The 18,607-nt window shown below is 32.3% G+C and overlaps 1 protein-coding gene across 4 annotated transcripts in view; it reads right to left on the reverse strand.

The window, feature by feature from the left end:
* The window catches only part of Faf1 (Fas associated factor 1), a 459,740-nt gene that overhangs the window by 253,408 nt on the left and 187,725 nt on the right, over window positions 1-18,607 (reverse strand). For all 4 annotated transcript variants that reach the window (XM_063236491.1, XM_063236490.1, XM_063236492.1 and 1 more), the window contains one exon: window positions 8,147-8,252. In XM_063236491.1, coding sequence (XP_063092561.1) covers window positions 8,147-8,252 — 106 coding nt within the window. The remainder of the gene's footprint in view (window positions 1-8,146; window positions 8,253-18,607) is intronic.

Here is an 18,607-nt window from a genome sequence, read left to right on the forward strand (position 1 = left end):
TTCATCTTAGTGGCATCTAATCCAGTGCTTGGTACAAGATGCATGGAAAAGTCAGTGTCAAAATTAAACAATGACAGCTTTGCAATGAGCAGATGCTTTTGCCTTGCAGCTGTAAAACCTTCAAACAATCCAGTACTCTACTGTCTGGTCACGCAATGACCACAAACAAGGAATACATTTTGTCATTTATACAAAATGTTTGCTCTTAAAGTCTGTTTTCTTTTAAAATAAAATTTAAAAACAGTAATAGGAATATCTACTGAGGGCAATACAATAATATAGCTCTAAATTAAGTAATAGAATTTTTTAAAGAGTATATTTATCAGAGGCACATGTTTGAAAAAGGGTAAGTCCTTTATCACAGAACACCAAGCCCTATACAGGCATTTTAAGCAAAACAAAAATGCCTTAAGAGGCTACTGTCAAAAACTTTTAGTCTAAAAGGATAAACATGTAAATCATTTTTTACATGTAAACTTCCTTTTAATATACCTAATTTAGTCTTGGTCTCCCTTGTGTTCATGAGTACTTCATATTCACTTATCCTTCTTTTGTTTTCTGATTTAGTGATTTGTTTTGCTGGAGGAAGAGGTCAGGGAGGAATGAGTATATTCTTATTTTATGGATGGAAATATTTAAATATTAAAATATTTTTTTGCTTGAGTAATATAACCAGTCTTTATGTACTGTAGGAGAGAACTTTGTTTCTAGCATTCAGGAACCTGGGGGTTAATATTTTAACGTGAGATAAACTTTTCTTCATGAGGAAAATGCATTCTAACCACTGTCTCGGTGAGCTCAGAGAAACAACCCCACCTAAATAATGGCATGGTCATGATCAATCCATGTCTGCTAATTGCAATTCTGGCTTTAAAGATGGCTTTAAAGATAGCTTTTTATTGTACCAACAAGCAATAGTCTATAGCTTTACCTTTAAATAGTCTACGGCAAAAGGAATTTTTTGCATAAGTTTTCTTAATCAGTCCAATTTTTTCTTGAAATACTTCCTCCTCAAGGATATTAATTAATACATCATTGTTTATAAATTTCATTAGATATTTTGTTGGTTGAATGTTTGAGAATTCTTACCTTTCTCCTCATCCTCACAACTCACATTTCAAGGCTGTCTTAAAGTAATGGCTACATTAGTAGGAAATATACAACATTTTATTTGAACAGTCAAAGAGGATACAGTATGTTCTTCAATTAAAAGCCTGAGAAAACCATGTTTGTGGTAACTTATGATTTTTATAATTTATTTTCTAAGATTGTAATTAACACATTGATATAAATAGTATATTGTTATACTATATCTTTTAAATATAAATTCTGGACATTCATTACAGGAGATAAGCTACATCCAGACTAAAACAGTTATAATTACTATAATATATTACTGATATGATTTTGTTGTCTTCTTTGCTCTTAGCTATTAATTAAAATTAATTTGAATAATAGCATTACTAATATGCCACCAACAGAAGTAAACCATGTCACTTAAAATACAGCATGAGAAAATATAAAAATATAGACAACTGACCTATATTTTTAAATGCAATCCCTGTATCTTAACCTATATTGCTTTCAACAAGAACTGTTTTACAGTTTCTGTATTTCAAAGTACATTATAAATAGTTTTAAGGATAAGGTCTCAAATTTGCACAAACTGATTTTGTTAATATTTTATTTTATACTGATGGTTAATAATTAGAATTACACTAATAGCTATGTGAAAATTATTTTACTGGAAGTGTATTCTAATTTAAGGTTATTAATTATACCACTCCCATTTAATACATTTTCTTATATACTTTCATCGGATCATAGAGATTTGCAAAAAATAGTTTGCTCAAATCAATTGTTATCTTTTAAGTGTATTTTATCCTTTTAGTTAACTCAATAACAGCAATATATATTAAAGTATTTTTTACTCAAAAAATACATAAATAAGTCACAAACCAAAAGCTAACAGATGTGTGACTTCTAATTAGTTATAATAATCTCTGCTTCAATACCATTAGAATGAGCCTTTCTTTTCTTTTGAAAACTAAAAAAAGCTTTCCTTTGAATTTTAAACTGTCAGGGTGCTTCAAAGTCAATGTACAAAATCTGCTTTGATTAAAATTTTAGACATCTACAGTGATAACTTTATGAAAGGAAAATATTAAATTATAATTATCCTAAACAGACACAGTCTTGTGAAACTAACCCTACATTCATGTTAAAACACAAAGAGTTGAATATAATGAATTTGATTCATCCTCGGACACAAAGCTTCACCACAGTAAACTCAGTCAACTGTTGCTCTTGCGCTTATATTCATAGTGCTTAAATAGCGCACTTTAAAACAAAAAAAACTCCAATTGGCTTTTCATACATCCACCCTCCCCAAAAATAACGCACTTGAAAAACTCAAATGATATGAAAGGCTTCAAGGCCTCTTTTCTCTCTTTCATTCCCCTTTTTTTTATTTCTGTTTGCAGTAATCTGCCTTTCTCTTTCTCTTTCTCATTGCTACAGAGCAAGCGAGGAGGCTCAGAGCTTTGAAAAGGGGGCTCAGTGTGTAATGGGTCTACTAGAATTAATTTACTTGCACCGAAGCCATTGAGCACAGAGGTTCCCCCCTTCTCAAATCATTTGGAGTCGAACGCAGCCCTCAGCCTTTGTAATTCTAGTAAAGCACTTAAAGTGCACAGTAGGTGTTCATGAGGACCATCTGGTCAAAAGCAAAACAAGCTGCTGATTTTGCCTTTGAATAGAATGAAGCAAGTGTGAATTAGTCTCTTCAATTAGCACTATTACAACCTGTCAAGTGCATATTGTAAAACAGGATTATTACAGTATTGGTCACCAGTGCAATTATTTACTCTCTGCCTTTTCTTGCATATAAAAATGTCTTATGTTTATTAGTTTCTGATACCTGAACGTAATTTCTCATAAGCATTTCCAAACTACCAACATCCAAATTACAGACCATGATACACAATTGGCTAAGATGATAGGATACATACATTTTAGTTAACAACAGGCCAAAGTATTATCCTAATTTTTAACAAAATGTCATTGCTTGTGTCTTCTTGAAATACAAATAAAAAATACTTACATGGGTTGAAAAAATTTCTTAACTATTGTATTCTAAAATAGTTCAGGGGTGGGGGGATACTTGTCATTTCCAAACAGATACATTGTAAATATTCAATTTATTCCTAAAGAAATAGTGTAATAAGAATCACAGAAAATGTCAATATTTATAAAATTTATTTCCTAAAGATTTGTACATTTAAGTGGTATTATTCAAAAGGTCTCAACTTTAAAATACAACTTGAAATCAATAATCAATAATATTTAAGAAAAAATCACAATCTGCTCTTCTGTACACTAAGTCTGAATTCATCACTCAGTTACTTAAGAAATTATCTCTTTTCTTGCCAAGATGTCACTTGTGATTTTAAACTTTAAAAAATCAACTATGATACATACTAATAAAAATTATTCATTCTACTTGATCCAATAAATGCCATTTACCTTGCAGTAAAAACAAAACACTTAAACTTTTAATTAAAAAAGCTCACAACTTAATTTACTCTCTCACATTCTCAGCTATCCCATTCTTCAGTTCTTGCCAGCAAGTCCCCCACCTGGAAAACAACCCCACCCCCCAAAAAAAACCCCACAAAACAAAACAAAAACCTACCCAAAATTTAAAACACTTAGAAAAACTGCATGTTAACTAAGAAATTATATGCAATTTACTACTAGAAAACTGCTCATTATATGACCTGTAAAAGACCATTATATATTTCATAACTGTTACTGGCCACTACCATTAAAAAAATACTCCAAAATATACATTAGCCAAGCAAGTTAAGAGAGTAGCATGCAGAAAACTAAACATAACACACAAAAGCTGACATAAGGCTCACATTTTCAGAATTACGAATTAGCCTCATGATTTCACAATTATTTTAAAGAACTGGTATGACTTAGGTATTTAGTTCACCCATTCATGCTAAATAAACTCTATTGGCTTCTCACTTAATCACTAGATTGTATCACACAGTCCTAGTAGCTGAAATGTGCTACTACTTCCTGCAAGATAGACAGAGCCTTATAGGTGGTCAATTTTCTCCTTTCATTTCCATTGAGAACTAAATCAACATTAATAAGAACAGTGAGAATTCTGCAGTAAAGTGAAACTTAGGAGAGGATTTAAATAATTCCAGTAGCTATTTACCTGTTTCTTACTGTAATAGAGAAGTAGTACTACATGATTAAACATTAAAAATACTTAGGTTTCTTATCTTTTTTTCTGGGTCAGAGGCATATTCCTTAAATTTGTATGACATCTACAAAGAAAAGTAGATATTTTGCCTAACAGAAGCTTTTGCAATAATAGACAACAAAGAATTAGTTTCCAAGAAAAGTTGGCTTGATTTCAGGGACTTTATATCCTTCTCCACACCTGGGTTTAGGATTTGCAAAAAGCAAACCAATCGTTTTCCTTTTCTATTTTAAGTTCATTCCAAGTACATTTGAAACTACAGATCTTTAATAGCATTAGAATTACTTGAATATGTACGATTAACTGTTAAAAATGTGAATTATCAGTGAAGAAAAATGATTAAAGTAAGGTAAGTATGCTTAAATTTTTGTAGAAATTCAGTAAAGTATGACAAGTAGCTAATTTAGAAGCCCAAAAGATGGGCTGTCATGTTTAAACTGTTAAGTAACTGTCACATTATTTGATATTTTTTACAAGCTGTTTATCATAATGGAAAAGACAAAGGATTTTTCTTCTTATGGCTATATATAATTGTTTATTCTGACTGTTTTTATTCCACTATTGCCTTCTCAAGTAGAAGGATAATGTAAGTAGAAGAATTTGTTAAAACCTTAAAACAGAAACAAAAATCAAAACCAAAAACCTCCGGTAACTAGTTTAATTTAAAATCTGGAGACCCAAAGGACAAAAGTCATGCATTGTGAGGCAGCAGACCAAAGAGTCGGCACAGTCAGAATGAACAAACACTTGTACAATCATGGGTTTATCACCACTAACTTGAATACACATATGGTCACTGAAGAATTTATTTAAAACACAGACTATGTGTTGGTTCTATTTTCTAATCTGGCATTTTTTAAAATGTATTTTGTCCAAGCAGTTGAAATCAGTATCTCTTTCAATCTTATTTTAATAAAAACTGCCTTCTAGGTGAAAAATATTATAAAAGCTTCATTTTTAAATTCAAGGTTTTCAAAAATTAAAAACTTCTTTCACCTAAACATAAAATATACTAAAGAAAATGATAAAAAGAAAGAAAAAGAGCAAGAAAATGAATAAAGATTTTTATTTTGTTTCTTTAAAATTTCTTCCATTTTCTCAGTGTATTATACTGGTCAAAATTTATTCATGGACTTAATACTAAAAAGAGATTGCCAAAATTGAGAACAAAAATTAACCTGCAATTTAAGATACATATCATCATTATGTTTCCACAGTAACAACAAAATAGTACTATTTTATAGTTGCAAAATTGTTTCAAGATTGTGTTTTTATCTTGGTGCAATCAAACTGACATCTAGTCATACAATAAGAAATACTAAGATGTACTCAGGTGTCATCGTGCATTGCAAGGCTGTAAACAAGTACATCTTTTTCTTATCTTGAAACTAGCCTGCCCCAGAGTGACCCACAAACAGGAGAAAAGTCAGCACTAGGCCTACAGAGACATCCTCACTTTTTTTCTCAATATTCTTTTTCTAAGTTGTATAAAATAAAATAGTGCATGTGGACCAGACTACTAACAGAAAACTGTTAGAAACTACTGCTTTTGTTTTTTCTTTGCAACTAGTATTTTAAAATATTACTTTAAAATAACTTTTTAAAAAGAAGAAACCAAACTCTTGGTAAGAAATATTAAAAATATCTGTTTCTGGAAAAATATTTCTGGAATATTTTTCAAATGTCAGAAAATGGTAGGAAAAAGATTTACTGTGTTCATGTCCTTGAAGCTTAAAATTTATTTGATAACCTAAATACTATGCCACAGAGAACAGTTTCAGCCAACTGTGGCACACTATGGCACATTTACAGAATTTTAAATATTTCTTTGAATAATTGATGTAGTCATTTTGAATCATTCTGCATAGGATATCAGGTGTGAGCAGATTGCATTAACGCTGCTTAAACATTTCAACTTGTCAGTATGGCCAACTCGATTTCGGAAATATTTGCAGTATTTTCCCATCGAAACAGTAATAAAGGCAAAATAAATATATGCCACTACTTTATAATCACCGAACATTAATGAATATTTTATGTCTTTTTAAATCTCCCTGTTTAATTTAAAAGGGTGAAATTAAGTCTCCTCCCTGCAATATGCCAATTATCTGTAAATCAAACAATAACTTGGCCATTATGCTCCTTTTTGTTAATATAAGAGAAGCTATTTGAAAATACTGAATGATATTTTTAGGCTCTCAGCTTAATAGTCCTTTCTGCCCTCTTGTGGGAGAACATTGAAACATACCTGAGATACTGAAGCCAAGATTTTTTTAAAAAGGAAAAATTTAGCTATAAAATCTCAAAGAGAAAGAAAAAGAAGCCTTTTTTTCTTCAGGCATTATACTATTCTGTTCAAAAAAGTAAATCAATGAAGGAATGAAATTTACCTCTTACCTTGTATTACTGATTTAACTGGAGTTATTCTGGACCCTAATTTCTCTGCCAAATTAAACTACACATGTAATTTGGGTATTGATATTATATTTACCCTGTAATAATTCTCAGCCATAATAAAACTTTTATTTGATACCGAGGATCGAACTCATGACCATGCACTTACAAGGCAGGTGCTTATGTCACTGAGCTAAATCCCTGGCCAGTAAAATTTTGTAATGCAAAAAAAAAAAAAAAAAAAAAAAAGAAAAAAAAAAAAAGACTTTTTTTCAGAAAGTAAAATTTTAAACTTAAAGCACAAAATACAAATTATAAAGATTAAAAAGAAAAGAGCAAATCATGTGTACTAGAATCCTGAAAAAAATCAAATAAAACTATGATTAAATTTAGGAGTTAAGAAAAATGTTAAAGACTTTAGTTACCAGTCAATATACTAGCCAAGTGATCAATATAGAAAATAAAGCAGTGAATTATTTATGCCAAACTCAATAGATGAAATTTATTGATAAAACATATGATACAGGAACCATTAATAATTGAGCCATTACTTAAACAATCCATATACTTCTGAAAAAAAATCACTAGGGTGAGAATAACTTATTCTTTCAAGATGACATTAGTAATTATTTTAAGCAATGCAACCTAAAAGAAAATTATGAATCCAAGATTAAGCATGATTAATTCTCTTTGAAAAGCAGCAGATAAAAAAATGATTGTTGCCTCTTATGTGGAGTAATATAACACGGTAACTATATCAGTGTTTCTAAATACACAAGTCCTGTCATAGCCTTGTTTTCCCTCTGTGAAGATAAATTATTGACTCTTAGATGGGTCGGGCCAAACGCATACTTAGAAGGTACCTCTCTTCTCTTGGGAGAGGTTCTATTTTGAAACAGTGGCCTTTTTTGGACAATCTGAAGACAATATTGATAAACGAATTTTTTTCTCAGTTATTCAGGACTGAAGGGGAGTCTCCAACACCATGATATAAGTATTGTCCAAAGCTAAGATTTAGCTGCTTAAACAAAGCCGCCTCAAATTCCTTTCCGCAACAGAAGAATGCACAACTCAAAAAATATATCGGACTTTTAAAATAAGTGACTATAGTGACTTTTAAAATAAGATATAAAAAGATCTTTCAGAATTAATGTTACCAAAATTTTCTAAATTATTATTTTGGACAATTACTCCAAAACTATGAAATATATAATAATGAGCTATACTTAAACCTGGTTTTAGTACATTAGTTTAAGAATTATCAAGAGGTCCCATTTACAACATCTATCTTTCAGGTCAAGTCATTTAGTGTGTCTACAGTAATCACTGATGCTCCAGTTAATTAAAATTAAGAACTCAATAATGAAACATAAAGAGAGTTTCCAACCAGAACAGATAAGCCCTCTTTAACAGGGTCAACATTAGCTATAATGAGCTACCTTTATTCCTTAGCTGTGAGACATAACTCACCTCTTGAATGGTACTGCTTCCTGAGAAGTTCAGGTGGTACTCCCGCTGGACTTCTCGGTGGGTGATGATCAGCATGAAGTTTCGATTTAATGACTCCTGCAGGGCACTGAAAAGGTTCAAAGAAAAACAAGAAACTCAGAGTGAACAAGTTCTAGCTTGCTTTACAGCTATCTGCAAAAACCCCAGGAGTACCTTAACCTCCACACAGGCATGTCCAGGCCCAATGTTATCATCTTTGCAGTTCCTAAAGGCAAGAGAGCATGCTGAGAACAACCAAGGGGAGCTAACCTGTTAACTCCTTCTCAACCATGCTGTTTTCAACTTCAACCCTAAACACTCTGCATATATATGTTTCCACAAGTTATATATTACCTACAGTAGATACATTATTTCCTCCAAAAGAAATGTCAATTTTATCAATGCCAAATATGCTACTAAAATGTATACTCTTGACTGGATTATAAATGAAGTAGCTGTTCTACAAGAAGTTCGAAGCTATTGTTTACACTCTGTGAATAGTGTAAAAGAACAGAAATACAATTTAGCCAAAATTCAGGAGACAATGGAAATCTATAGAACTTGATTGCTAAGCCAAAGTTCCTTCAAAATAATTGTGCTTTCACTTAGGACTCAGAAATATATATAATTCAGAAGTTGAAGAATTCAAACCAAGATTTTTTCAACTCTATGCCAAAACTTCAAAACGTTAGAAATACATCAGAATCACAAAGAATATATGAAGTTACATAAAGTAAGAAACACATCATGATTCTATTTTTGAGTCAATATTAAGAAACACTATTTTAGAAATAATAAAAATAAAATTCTATTACTAATAGGTCTGAATAACCCATATTCCTGCCTCAAAGTATAATTTAGACATGTCTATAGCATCAGGAAAATACTTGGGCTGTACTAAATCAATCAACCTTTGCCAATCTATAGCTATGTGATAAACATATAACACAAATATTAAAATTAGATAGCAAACCTGTCCTGTTAGCTTCATTGAGTTCCCTGGTTAATTACAGACTAAAAATACATATGTATCATGAGCTATTATTGATCAAAATCAAAGCAAATCATAATTAATTAAAATACTCTTCTGAGATCAGGAACTTTGTTTTGGCATCTTTAGGCTTTAGGTATACGATTAGGTACACTATTTACTGGATAAGGAAAAACTGTGAATTGCCAGAAGTGAGAATCTTTTTTATCTTTGTATTTCACACAGCAACAGCGATGTTGCCTTCTGAAAAACAACTCCTGGAGTTAAAACCTCCATTCATTTATTTATTTATAACATTAACTCAATGCCTTACATTATTTTAGATGCTAAGGAAACCAACTCAAATAAAAATGCTTGGTTTTTCTTCAAGAAACACTCACAGTCTAATAGACAAATACATAAATGATTACAGTATAATAGGTACTGAGAAAATGAAAGAAAAGTTTAACAGAAACAAAATCAAGGGAAAGCTTCAATGAAATTAAAATATGAAGAAGGAGGACAACCTTGAGTTTATCACTTAAAAGAAAAATAGGAGTTTTTAATTTTGTTTGGGGAATGGAGAAGGGTAGAACTTTTTACACATGAAAATAAGAGAAAGGACATGTTCGTTCATTTACTGGGTAACTATATTCATGACACTGTTCCAGTTGCTAGACAAACAGCAATAAATAAGAAAAACACAGCCCCTCCTTCATGAAACTTATATTCTAACAAAGGACACAAAGATCAAGTAAGTGAATAAAAACTCTTAAAGATGATTTAATAATTATGAGGGAAAATAAAACACAAAATAACAGAGGATCAATGGAATTTCTTTCAACAGAATAAAAGATGACATCTCACAGGAAGTGACATAAAAATTGAAGGTGATGTGGCAATAAAGAGATCACAGATTCAATCATACAGGTCCTTGTAGTAACCATGAAGGAAAAACCTGGAGGATTTTACAAAGGAAAATGGTAAGGGTTGACAGATTCACATTTATACAAGGTTACTCCGGCTGCTCTGGTCACCCTGGAAAATGGAGACAGGAGACGTGCTCGGAGACAAATTTGAAAGAGATGGCGGCAACTTAGACTAGGATGTTAGAGGTACAAATGGTTAGGAGTTGTAGACTTCAGAATTCATTTGAGAGATGGAAGCTGGAGAGTTTACTGCTGGAACCTGAGAGAAAAATATAACCCCAAGGTTTCTGGCCTGAGAAAATAAGAGAACAGAATTTAATTTTATAAAGAAACCTCAGTGGGGAAATTGAAAGTAAAGTCTTAGATATATTAAATTGAAATGCTTATTAGATATCTAAAAAGAAATGTCATATACAGTTGAATATCAGAGTCAAAGGATAAGTAAGAAAGCTTAGAGTAGGAGAGTCAGTAGCAGGCAGTATCTAAGACTTGTGGACCAAAACAAATCACTGAGAGAAATTCCTTACCTAGAGAAAAGCAGAGGCCAAGATGGAAGCTAGGAAGCATGGGAAAGAAGTAAAAAGAAAGGAGTCAGTGTAAGGGAGACTGACAGTCAAGCAGATGAGAGAAAGGAAAATTTGAAGTCTAGTGTAAGAACCAGAAGAAATAACTGTTTTGATAATGAGGGCTGGAGCAAGTACACCAAAAGCTACTGAGATCTTAAGTGCTATGAGGCTTCAGTGACTAAGTGTTTGTTGGCATGCGCGAGACCCTGAGAGTTCGATTTTTCATGTAGGGGGGAAAAGTGACCATGTTCAGGTAACAGGAAAAATTTCAATGTAACTATAATAAAGGGTGTAGGAGGGAAGGTTAGTGGTAAAGAAAGTTCAAATAACAGGCCCAGTCAGCGTTCAAAATGCCTAAGTCAAATAATGTGTGGTTGAAGTGATGCATAACAGAAAGCCTACTCAAACTGTGATGGTCCTTCACAGACATCCCCCAACTATTCTCCAAATCAGGTATTTGTTCTACAACTAGGTGGACTTCCTCAAATGTAAAAAAAAAAAAAATTTTTTAAATTACATGATACTTCAATTTGTTCTCATCCTCCTTTCCTTTACGCGCTCCATGTATCACATGGCTTTCAGATCATCATTTAGACCAAACCCTCGTATTCACTATTTACACTTTTTTCCTCTGCATTTCTATACTACAGCTTTTATTTATCACTTCATTAAAGCATTTCTTATATGATTTTCTTTGTTTCAAGTGTGGAAGTCCTAAGTCCAAGACATTTTTGAGAGTAACTCTGTTATTGTTCATTAGTGTACCTACTGTCAACTAGCACACTAGAATGTGATTCAATTTAATCCTTTAAAGATTTAAGGAATAGTGTTGCATATTATGAAGTGCAGATAACAAGTGATTCTCTTTTTCTTAGTCTGCTGAAAATGTATTACTCATAGAACTGTGGTTCAGAAAGGTTAAGTAACTGCCCAAGCTCATGAAACTATAAAGAGAACAGAACATAGTTTGTAACTTATATTTAATTATATGCCGTTTAAACCTAAGCTTCCTATTTTCCACAAAGCTGGGCTGTGTGGGGAATACAAAGACGAACAAGATTATTTGCCTGCTAAAAGTTCATAATTAAGGGGCTGGAGGTTTAGCTCAGCGGCATAAGTGCCTGACTTGCAAGCAGGCAGTCGTGAGTTCGGTCCCCGGTACCGATAAAAAGGAAAAAGACAAAAAAAAAAAAAAAAAAAAAAAAGTTCATAATAAATTTGTACATTCTCTAATTATCTGGCTCATTATTTAGAATAATACAAGAACAAAAGACATAATCACTGACCTCAAGATAAACTATTAAGAGGTTCAAATAGGATAGTTCAAATAATAAGGATGCAGAAAAGAGAGAGTGCTGTGAAATACTACAAAGAATGGATAGTAGTTTGGTATCAGAGAGATACAAGATGATCTCAGACAGATGGCTTGAAGAGAAATGGAGACTGGAGAATATAAATAAAGATATACAAAGTGGCAAAGAAATGTAATAACCTTTTAAAATGTTGGTAGTAGAGAAAAATTTGAAAAAGCTGAAAATACAAAGAACCTACAAATTATTAAAAGCTTCAAATGGCAGACTAAGGACCTCCGTTCCAGAACACTTGATAATTATATAGGTCCACCTTTATCTTTACATATGCATCCATGCATATGTCTAATATTTTTAGTGCTTGCTCTCATGCAGTTCCTTAGAGAGATTTCTTGCTCTTGGCTGGCAGACCTGTGCTATAATTTTGTACACTGGTTTGCTAAGATAATCATCAACTGCCAGACTATATTAGAAGAACAAAACTTTAATTCTCTAATTCCTGTATAGCTATGCGAGTGATATATTGGAAATACATGTTAAAAAGCTGAGAAGAATGAGGCAAGGAGGCTTAAAATGCACAGGACACAAGAATCAGACCTGAGTCCCGAATCTACTAGGTCTAGTTGTTTGATCTTGACAAGTAAATCATTCAATATTTATTGAACGTCTACCATATGTATGGCCTTATTTTAAGTACTACTCTAAATTCTTTTTCCTTTTTAGGGAAAAAAAACAATAATTCTTCCTTCTTAGTTATTACTAATAAAAAGAATTTTTATTGCTTATGGAGGTTTTTTTTGCTTGTAGAAATACCCATTATAACTTACTAAGAATAAAACAATTCTGTAGGGTACCTATATTTTTAAAACCTTACAAAAAACAACAAAAGATTACATCACTTCTGTGGTGGGAGTTTATACAGGACAAATTTTTTTTTGTCACTGGACATAACTGTATATTGTGTCTAATTTATTCAGACTAACAATTTTTTTTTTTTTTATCGGTACTGGGGACCAAACTCACGACCACCTGCTTGCAAGGCAGGTGCTTATGCCGCTGAGCTAAATCCCCAGACCCTTAACAATATCCTTTTGTTAAAGGTTTTTTAGAGGTTGATCCACCACACACATGATCCTAATGAAGAGTGGTTTGGTGGAACAAAGGGTATTATCTTCACTTCAGATTCTACCTTGTTCACTTAGTTATTAACAGACAATGGCTAGTCCTAAATGGCATGTATCAGGCATTAAGAGTTTCATGTAAACTTTATGAAATTATAAACTTCCTTTTTACAGACAAAAAAACTGATGCCAAATTACTCTCATAATGTCATGAAGTAAAGTAAGAAGAAACTTGAAAGTCTAACTCCAATAATTACAATTCCTATGATGTACCCTCCAGGCATCAGGAAAATAAACCCAGTTAAGACTATATATCTGCTTTCATTGAGTTTACTGAGGGATTAGCAGATTAGCATACTATGGTACTAGGTACTAAAAACTCTAATACCACTTTTCCTAAAGTACTACAGAAACAAAAGAACATCTACATTAGACCATGGGGAGTCAGGAATATAGCTGAGAGGCACAGCACCTGCCTGGCAAGTGCAAGGTCCTGAGATTGATTCCTGGAAACAAAAGAATTAAAAATTAAATCAGATCATGGATACTTCACACAGAAGCTAGCATATGAACTAAATCGGTGTGCACACAAGCATGAGTGTGAATTTGGGGGGATTATACAGATTTTATTGGCAATTGATTTTAACTGCTAAATCTAAAAGCATGAGTTAATACAATGTTGGGGTCTTGGTTGCTGCATTCAGGAACAAATCTCTCCCTAACAGTGCCTCCTACTGGCTGGTAAGGAGAGTCTATCATAGTTAAGCCGCCCTGAAGCTGTTACTCTCACCTTCATCCTACTTCAACCTTTGATCTTTAGAGTATAAGGATTATCAACCAAAGTATTTACTTTAAAAAGAATGTAATATAGCTGGCCCTGGTGGTGCATGCCTGTAATCCTAGGACTGGGGAAGCCAAGGCAGGAGAACTGCTGGAAGTTTGAGGCTAACCTGATTACACAATGAGTTCAAAGGTATCCTCAACTGCAGACCGAGACCCTGTCTCAAAAAACAAAACAAACAAAAATAATAATGAAACACTTTTTAAAAAAATTTTTTTGATGTTAAAGATTGAAACCAAAGGTGATTTGGTCACTGAGTTACATCCCCACTCCATTTTCAGCCAGCGCTTCACTAAATTGTCAAGACTGGCCTTCAATTTGCAATCATACTGCCTCAGCCTCTCAGGAGCTGGGATTATAAACACACTCCATTTTGGTCAGCTATTTTTGTTTTAAATGTCATGCTTCCTCATCAATTCATGGGAGAGAAAAAGGTAAAAGCCTATGCACAAGCTTTTTCAAAGCAGTTCGAAGTTTAAACTCAGTGCAAGCAGTGGTTTTACATGAATGGAATATATACTCTCTCCTCACTGATTTTTAATTTTTTCTCCATTATGATTTTTCATTATGGGATATTTGCACTTATCAACAAACACATGGCTTGATTTCTACACACACACAAAGATCACTAAAATTTTGTTCTACCTTTAGATGAGACTGTTTAAAATGTAATCAAAATCATACACAAGGTTCTGAGGTAGTCACTATTTGCAACAAAATGAAATAAAACAAGAGCTAACAGTATTAAGTTCCTAGGGGAAACCTTGAGTACTAGACATTTTTTACATAGATCACCTCATAATTCTTCTTACAGGTTTGTTATTTTTTAAAACAGACGTGGTCCAGGGGCTGGGGATTTAGCTCAGCGGCATAAGGGCCTGCCTTGTAAGCAGACAGTCGTGAGTTCGATCCCCGGTACCGATAAAAAAGAAAAATACAAAAAAAAAAAAAAAAAAAAAAAAACCAGACGTGGTCTTACTATAGTGTGAGGCCTGGCCCAAAACTCCTACACTCAAGCAACCCTCTTGCTACAGGACTACAGGACTAAAAGAACACGCAACTACAACCAGCTACTTTATTAATTTTAAAAATGAAGGAAATCAAGTAGCATGTAACACAGGGAACTAAAAAAAGATAATCAATTCTCTACAATTCTCAGCATGACTATTAATATTGAAGCCATTTCCCCAGCTTTAGAAATAATTTCAGTAAAACATCTTTACTCTCTTCTTTCTCTACAGTCTTGTGCTTCCAATACTTTTATAAGCAGAATATTATCTATGCCTGGAAAGATAACATTTCCATTTAACTATGAATATTTATCAAGAACATAGATGTTATCTGTCAAATATCTGCCTCTTAATGAATGTCAATGTAATTTTAATTCAATGGCTTAATTTATACATTTTACATTTACCTCTGCTTTTTTTAATATGGAAAATTAAGTATGGAAAACTTTAATACACAGACCCTAATAAATAAAACTAAGGCCCAAGTACAGGCACTTCTGTACATGAAAATACATAAAGCTATAAAATATTAGCTTTTATATATCAAATATAATAAAACCAAAAACACTGAGAAAATAAATATAACAGTTGTCTTTAGCATCTTAAGCTAATTTCTTCATCATCTTAAGCAAATAGAGAAGACTTCAGCAGAACATGAAAAAGCTTACGAGTATTTTAATATACATGATTTAGTGGTATTTTCAAGGTTAACTTCACGCTATATTACAGGAACAAAACCACCATTTTGATCACCATGTAGCTACAATTATGCCCTTAACTCCTGAAGAATAAAGAATGACTTCCTTCCTGCTATGTAGCAGCAGGCCCATCTCATAGGGTGGCATATTAATAAGGGAAGGTATCTTGAACCAAGAAAAATAACATGAATTGAAAGATTTTCTCTACCCCAATTCTTCAAATCCAGAATTTTTTCTGAAAGTCTTCATTCTACAAATTTGACCAGCGTGTTACCTATTAAACGTAACAGTTCTAGAGGAGGCACTCACTATAAGGTATAAATTCATCAAAAGTAAGCAACTAGACTAGGAGAGACAAATTAACACTTGGACTTTAAGGCTGTTACAGATGTAAAGTCTGTGTTCTCCCCAAAATCCACATGTTGAAGCCTTAACTCCCATAATATTATTTGGAAATGAGTCCTCTAAAACATAATTTAGATGAGGTTATGAGGCTGGGGCTTAGTGATGAGAATAGTATTCTTGGAAGACTAAATTTAGAGTCCATAGTTTTTTGTCTTTCTACCATGTGAGAACACTTGCAAGACAGTCAAGCCAGGATGAGGGCCCTCACCAGGAAATCAATCTGTTGGCACCTTGATCCTGGAGTCCACCCAGCCCCTGGAACTATAAAAACATGCATGTTGTTATAGCCAGCCTGTCTGTTGCATTTTGTTATGGCAACCCAACATGACTAACATAAGACCTTTTACAACTTTTGTATTTGCAGCACTCAAGTAAAAAGCTGTCATTCACTTAGTACAGGTTTCTAAACTAGAACTAATACTTGTACACCCACATCCAAACTAAACATCTCATTCACTAAAACCAAAGGCAGAAAGCAATGTTTGTGTCAAAACTCATAGAGCCTGGAGTCACTCAAGAACTGCACATTTGTTGTATATAAATTACGTTTCCACTTTAAAAACTTTACCATAATATGTTTAAATAACCTAATAGTCCCACTTTTTCCAATTCAAAGGGCTCAATATTTTTTTTTTTTCTCCCTCTCCCCAGGGCTCAATATTTTTAACTTCAGAAATACAACACACGAGGTTTGTTGCCATTGCTACTTAATAATACTGTATGCAAAATGACACTTCTGAGTTATCAGCAGTAAAATTTTATTTCTTAAATCAATGTTGCATGTGTAATTAAAATGAGTAAAATATTAAAGATTGTAAGTCTCGCTTTATTTCTGCTGTGGTATATGCTGATTCTTTTCTTCCACTGGTTATTTAAAAAAAAAACTATCAATATAAAATGATTATCTGGTACATTTATACTACATTTTATTTTTAAAATAGAGCCTGATGTTGAAACTAATAATTTTTTGAGATTAATATGATTTTTATTATAAGAACATAATTTTAGAATGGACTAATGAATTTTTCATTAATACTTTGTAATTTATATTTCTAAAAGGCACTAAACATTTTTGTTTGTTGAATATTTTGTCATCTATAAGGATCTTTTTATCCTTTTAGATACATCAGATTTTATATTAAAAAGCATGACACGTGGCAATTTAAATTTCTATTCGAAACTTAGTCATATGAGGTCTTGTCAACAAAAGACCAAATTTACTATAATTATGGATTATTTACACAAAAACAAAATAAGAAATCAATATGTAAATGCAATGTTTGTTGTAGCTAATGCAGCCAGCAATGACAGATTAGGTTCAAATAGCAATCAGTTTGAAAATCTGGCACATATGTAAATGAGCTAGGGCCTTGATGTTTACTTATGACTGTATTTCATTCAGGATTTTTAAACTGTCTCAGGAACAGCATAAAAATAAAATGTTAATCTTTGCACTGCAAATATGATTGGGTTATTATCATGACTGAAACTAGGTTTTGCTCCTGTCCAGCTAATAACATATGATACTAATAATTCTGAGCTGCAGATGACATCATTCTTAATTAACACTCTGCTACAATTGTTAACATCCTCCAAGAGACCATGTTATCATCACCACAAGTTCTGTAACAATCTTAAAACCATGTTTAACAAAGGTTAGTCTCTTACTCTGCAGCTACTTTTAATTGCTTTCTTCGCTGGCAATTAAATATGTTTAGATAAACAAACATTTTGTTTCATACAATTCCTAATAAAATTTTCATGATAATTTCAAAGTTCTGGTTGCTTTGTATCTATAATTACTGTTTATCCATATAGTGATACATTTGATTCAAAAATAACCAAAATATGTAAGTTAATAAAAATGTAATTAGTGGTGACAGTAATACATTGTGATCCATAAAGTAGTACATATCAAAAGTGTCAAAGCATAATTCTATGCATGTAGAAAAAATAAGTTGAAAAAATTATTTATAGATATATCAATTTTTTTTCATGTATTACTGACCAAGTTTCAGCTATCCATTAAATCAACTAGTTCCCCAGTCATGGACAATAAGTGTAGTTCCTTTTCAAAGTGTGAACCTAACAAGCTAATCCCAGTAGTTGGTGACCTATCAATAGGCAGTTAACTGTATAAATGGGTTTGGTACATCACTCCAATTAGATGTGTTGCTATCTCCATTGATGCTTTAATTGGGAACATGTTTCTTTTTTCATCCAGAATGCATAACTTTGGGGAAATGTCTTCTTAAAATGAGACATTTTTAAGGAGCTCCCTATTAAGAAACATTTACCAAACAATATTTCCAAATTTCACTTTCACAAAGTCTAATAATACTTTCTAGAAATAAATTTAACTTAAATAGCAATCACAATAATGTGCTTGAAATAATGACTGCCAACGTATCGCTGAGAAGTAATCTATTTTAAGTCATACATCAAATCATGCATTGTTCATATTATAACACTTATGTTTTTGCACATATTCTTGTAAAAACAAAAAATTATTTTAAAAATTTTAGAAGAAAGAATACAATTAATTCATTCCAGATATGCACTTCCATATATAGTTTTCAGAAAACTGTTAGTG

The sequence above is a fragment of the Cavia porcellus genome, unplaced genomic scaffold (genome assembly GCF_034190915.1).
Source record: "Cavia porcellus strain 051 isolate PalLab524CR breed Dunkin Hartley unplaced genomic scaffold, mCavPor4.1 scaffold_25, whole genome shotgun sequence".
In the NCBI taxonomy this organism is placed as follows: domain Eukaryota; kingdom Metazoa; phylum Chordata; class Mammalia; order Rodentia; family Caviidae; genus Cavia; species Cavia porcellus.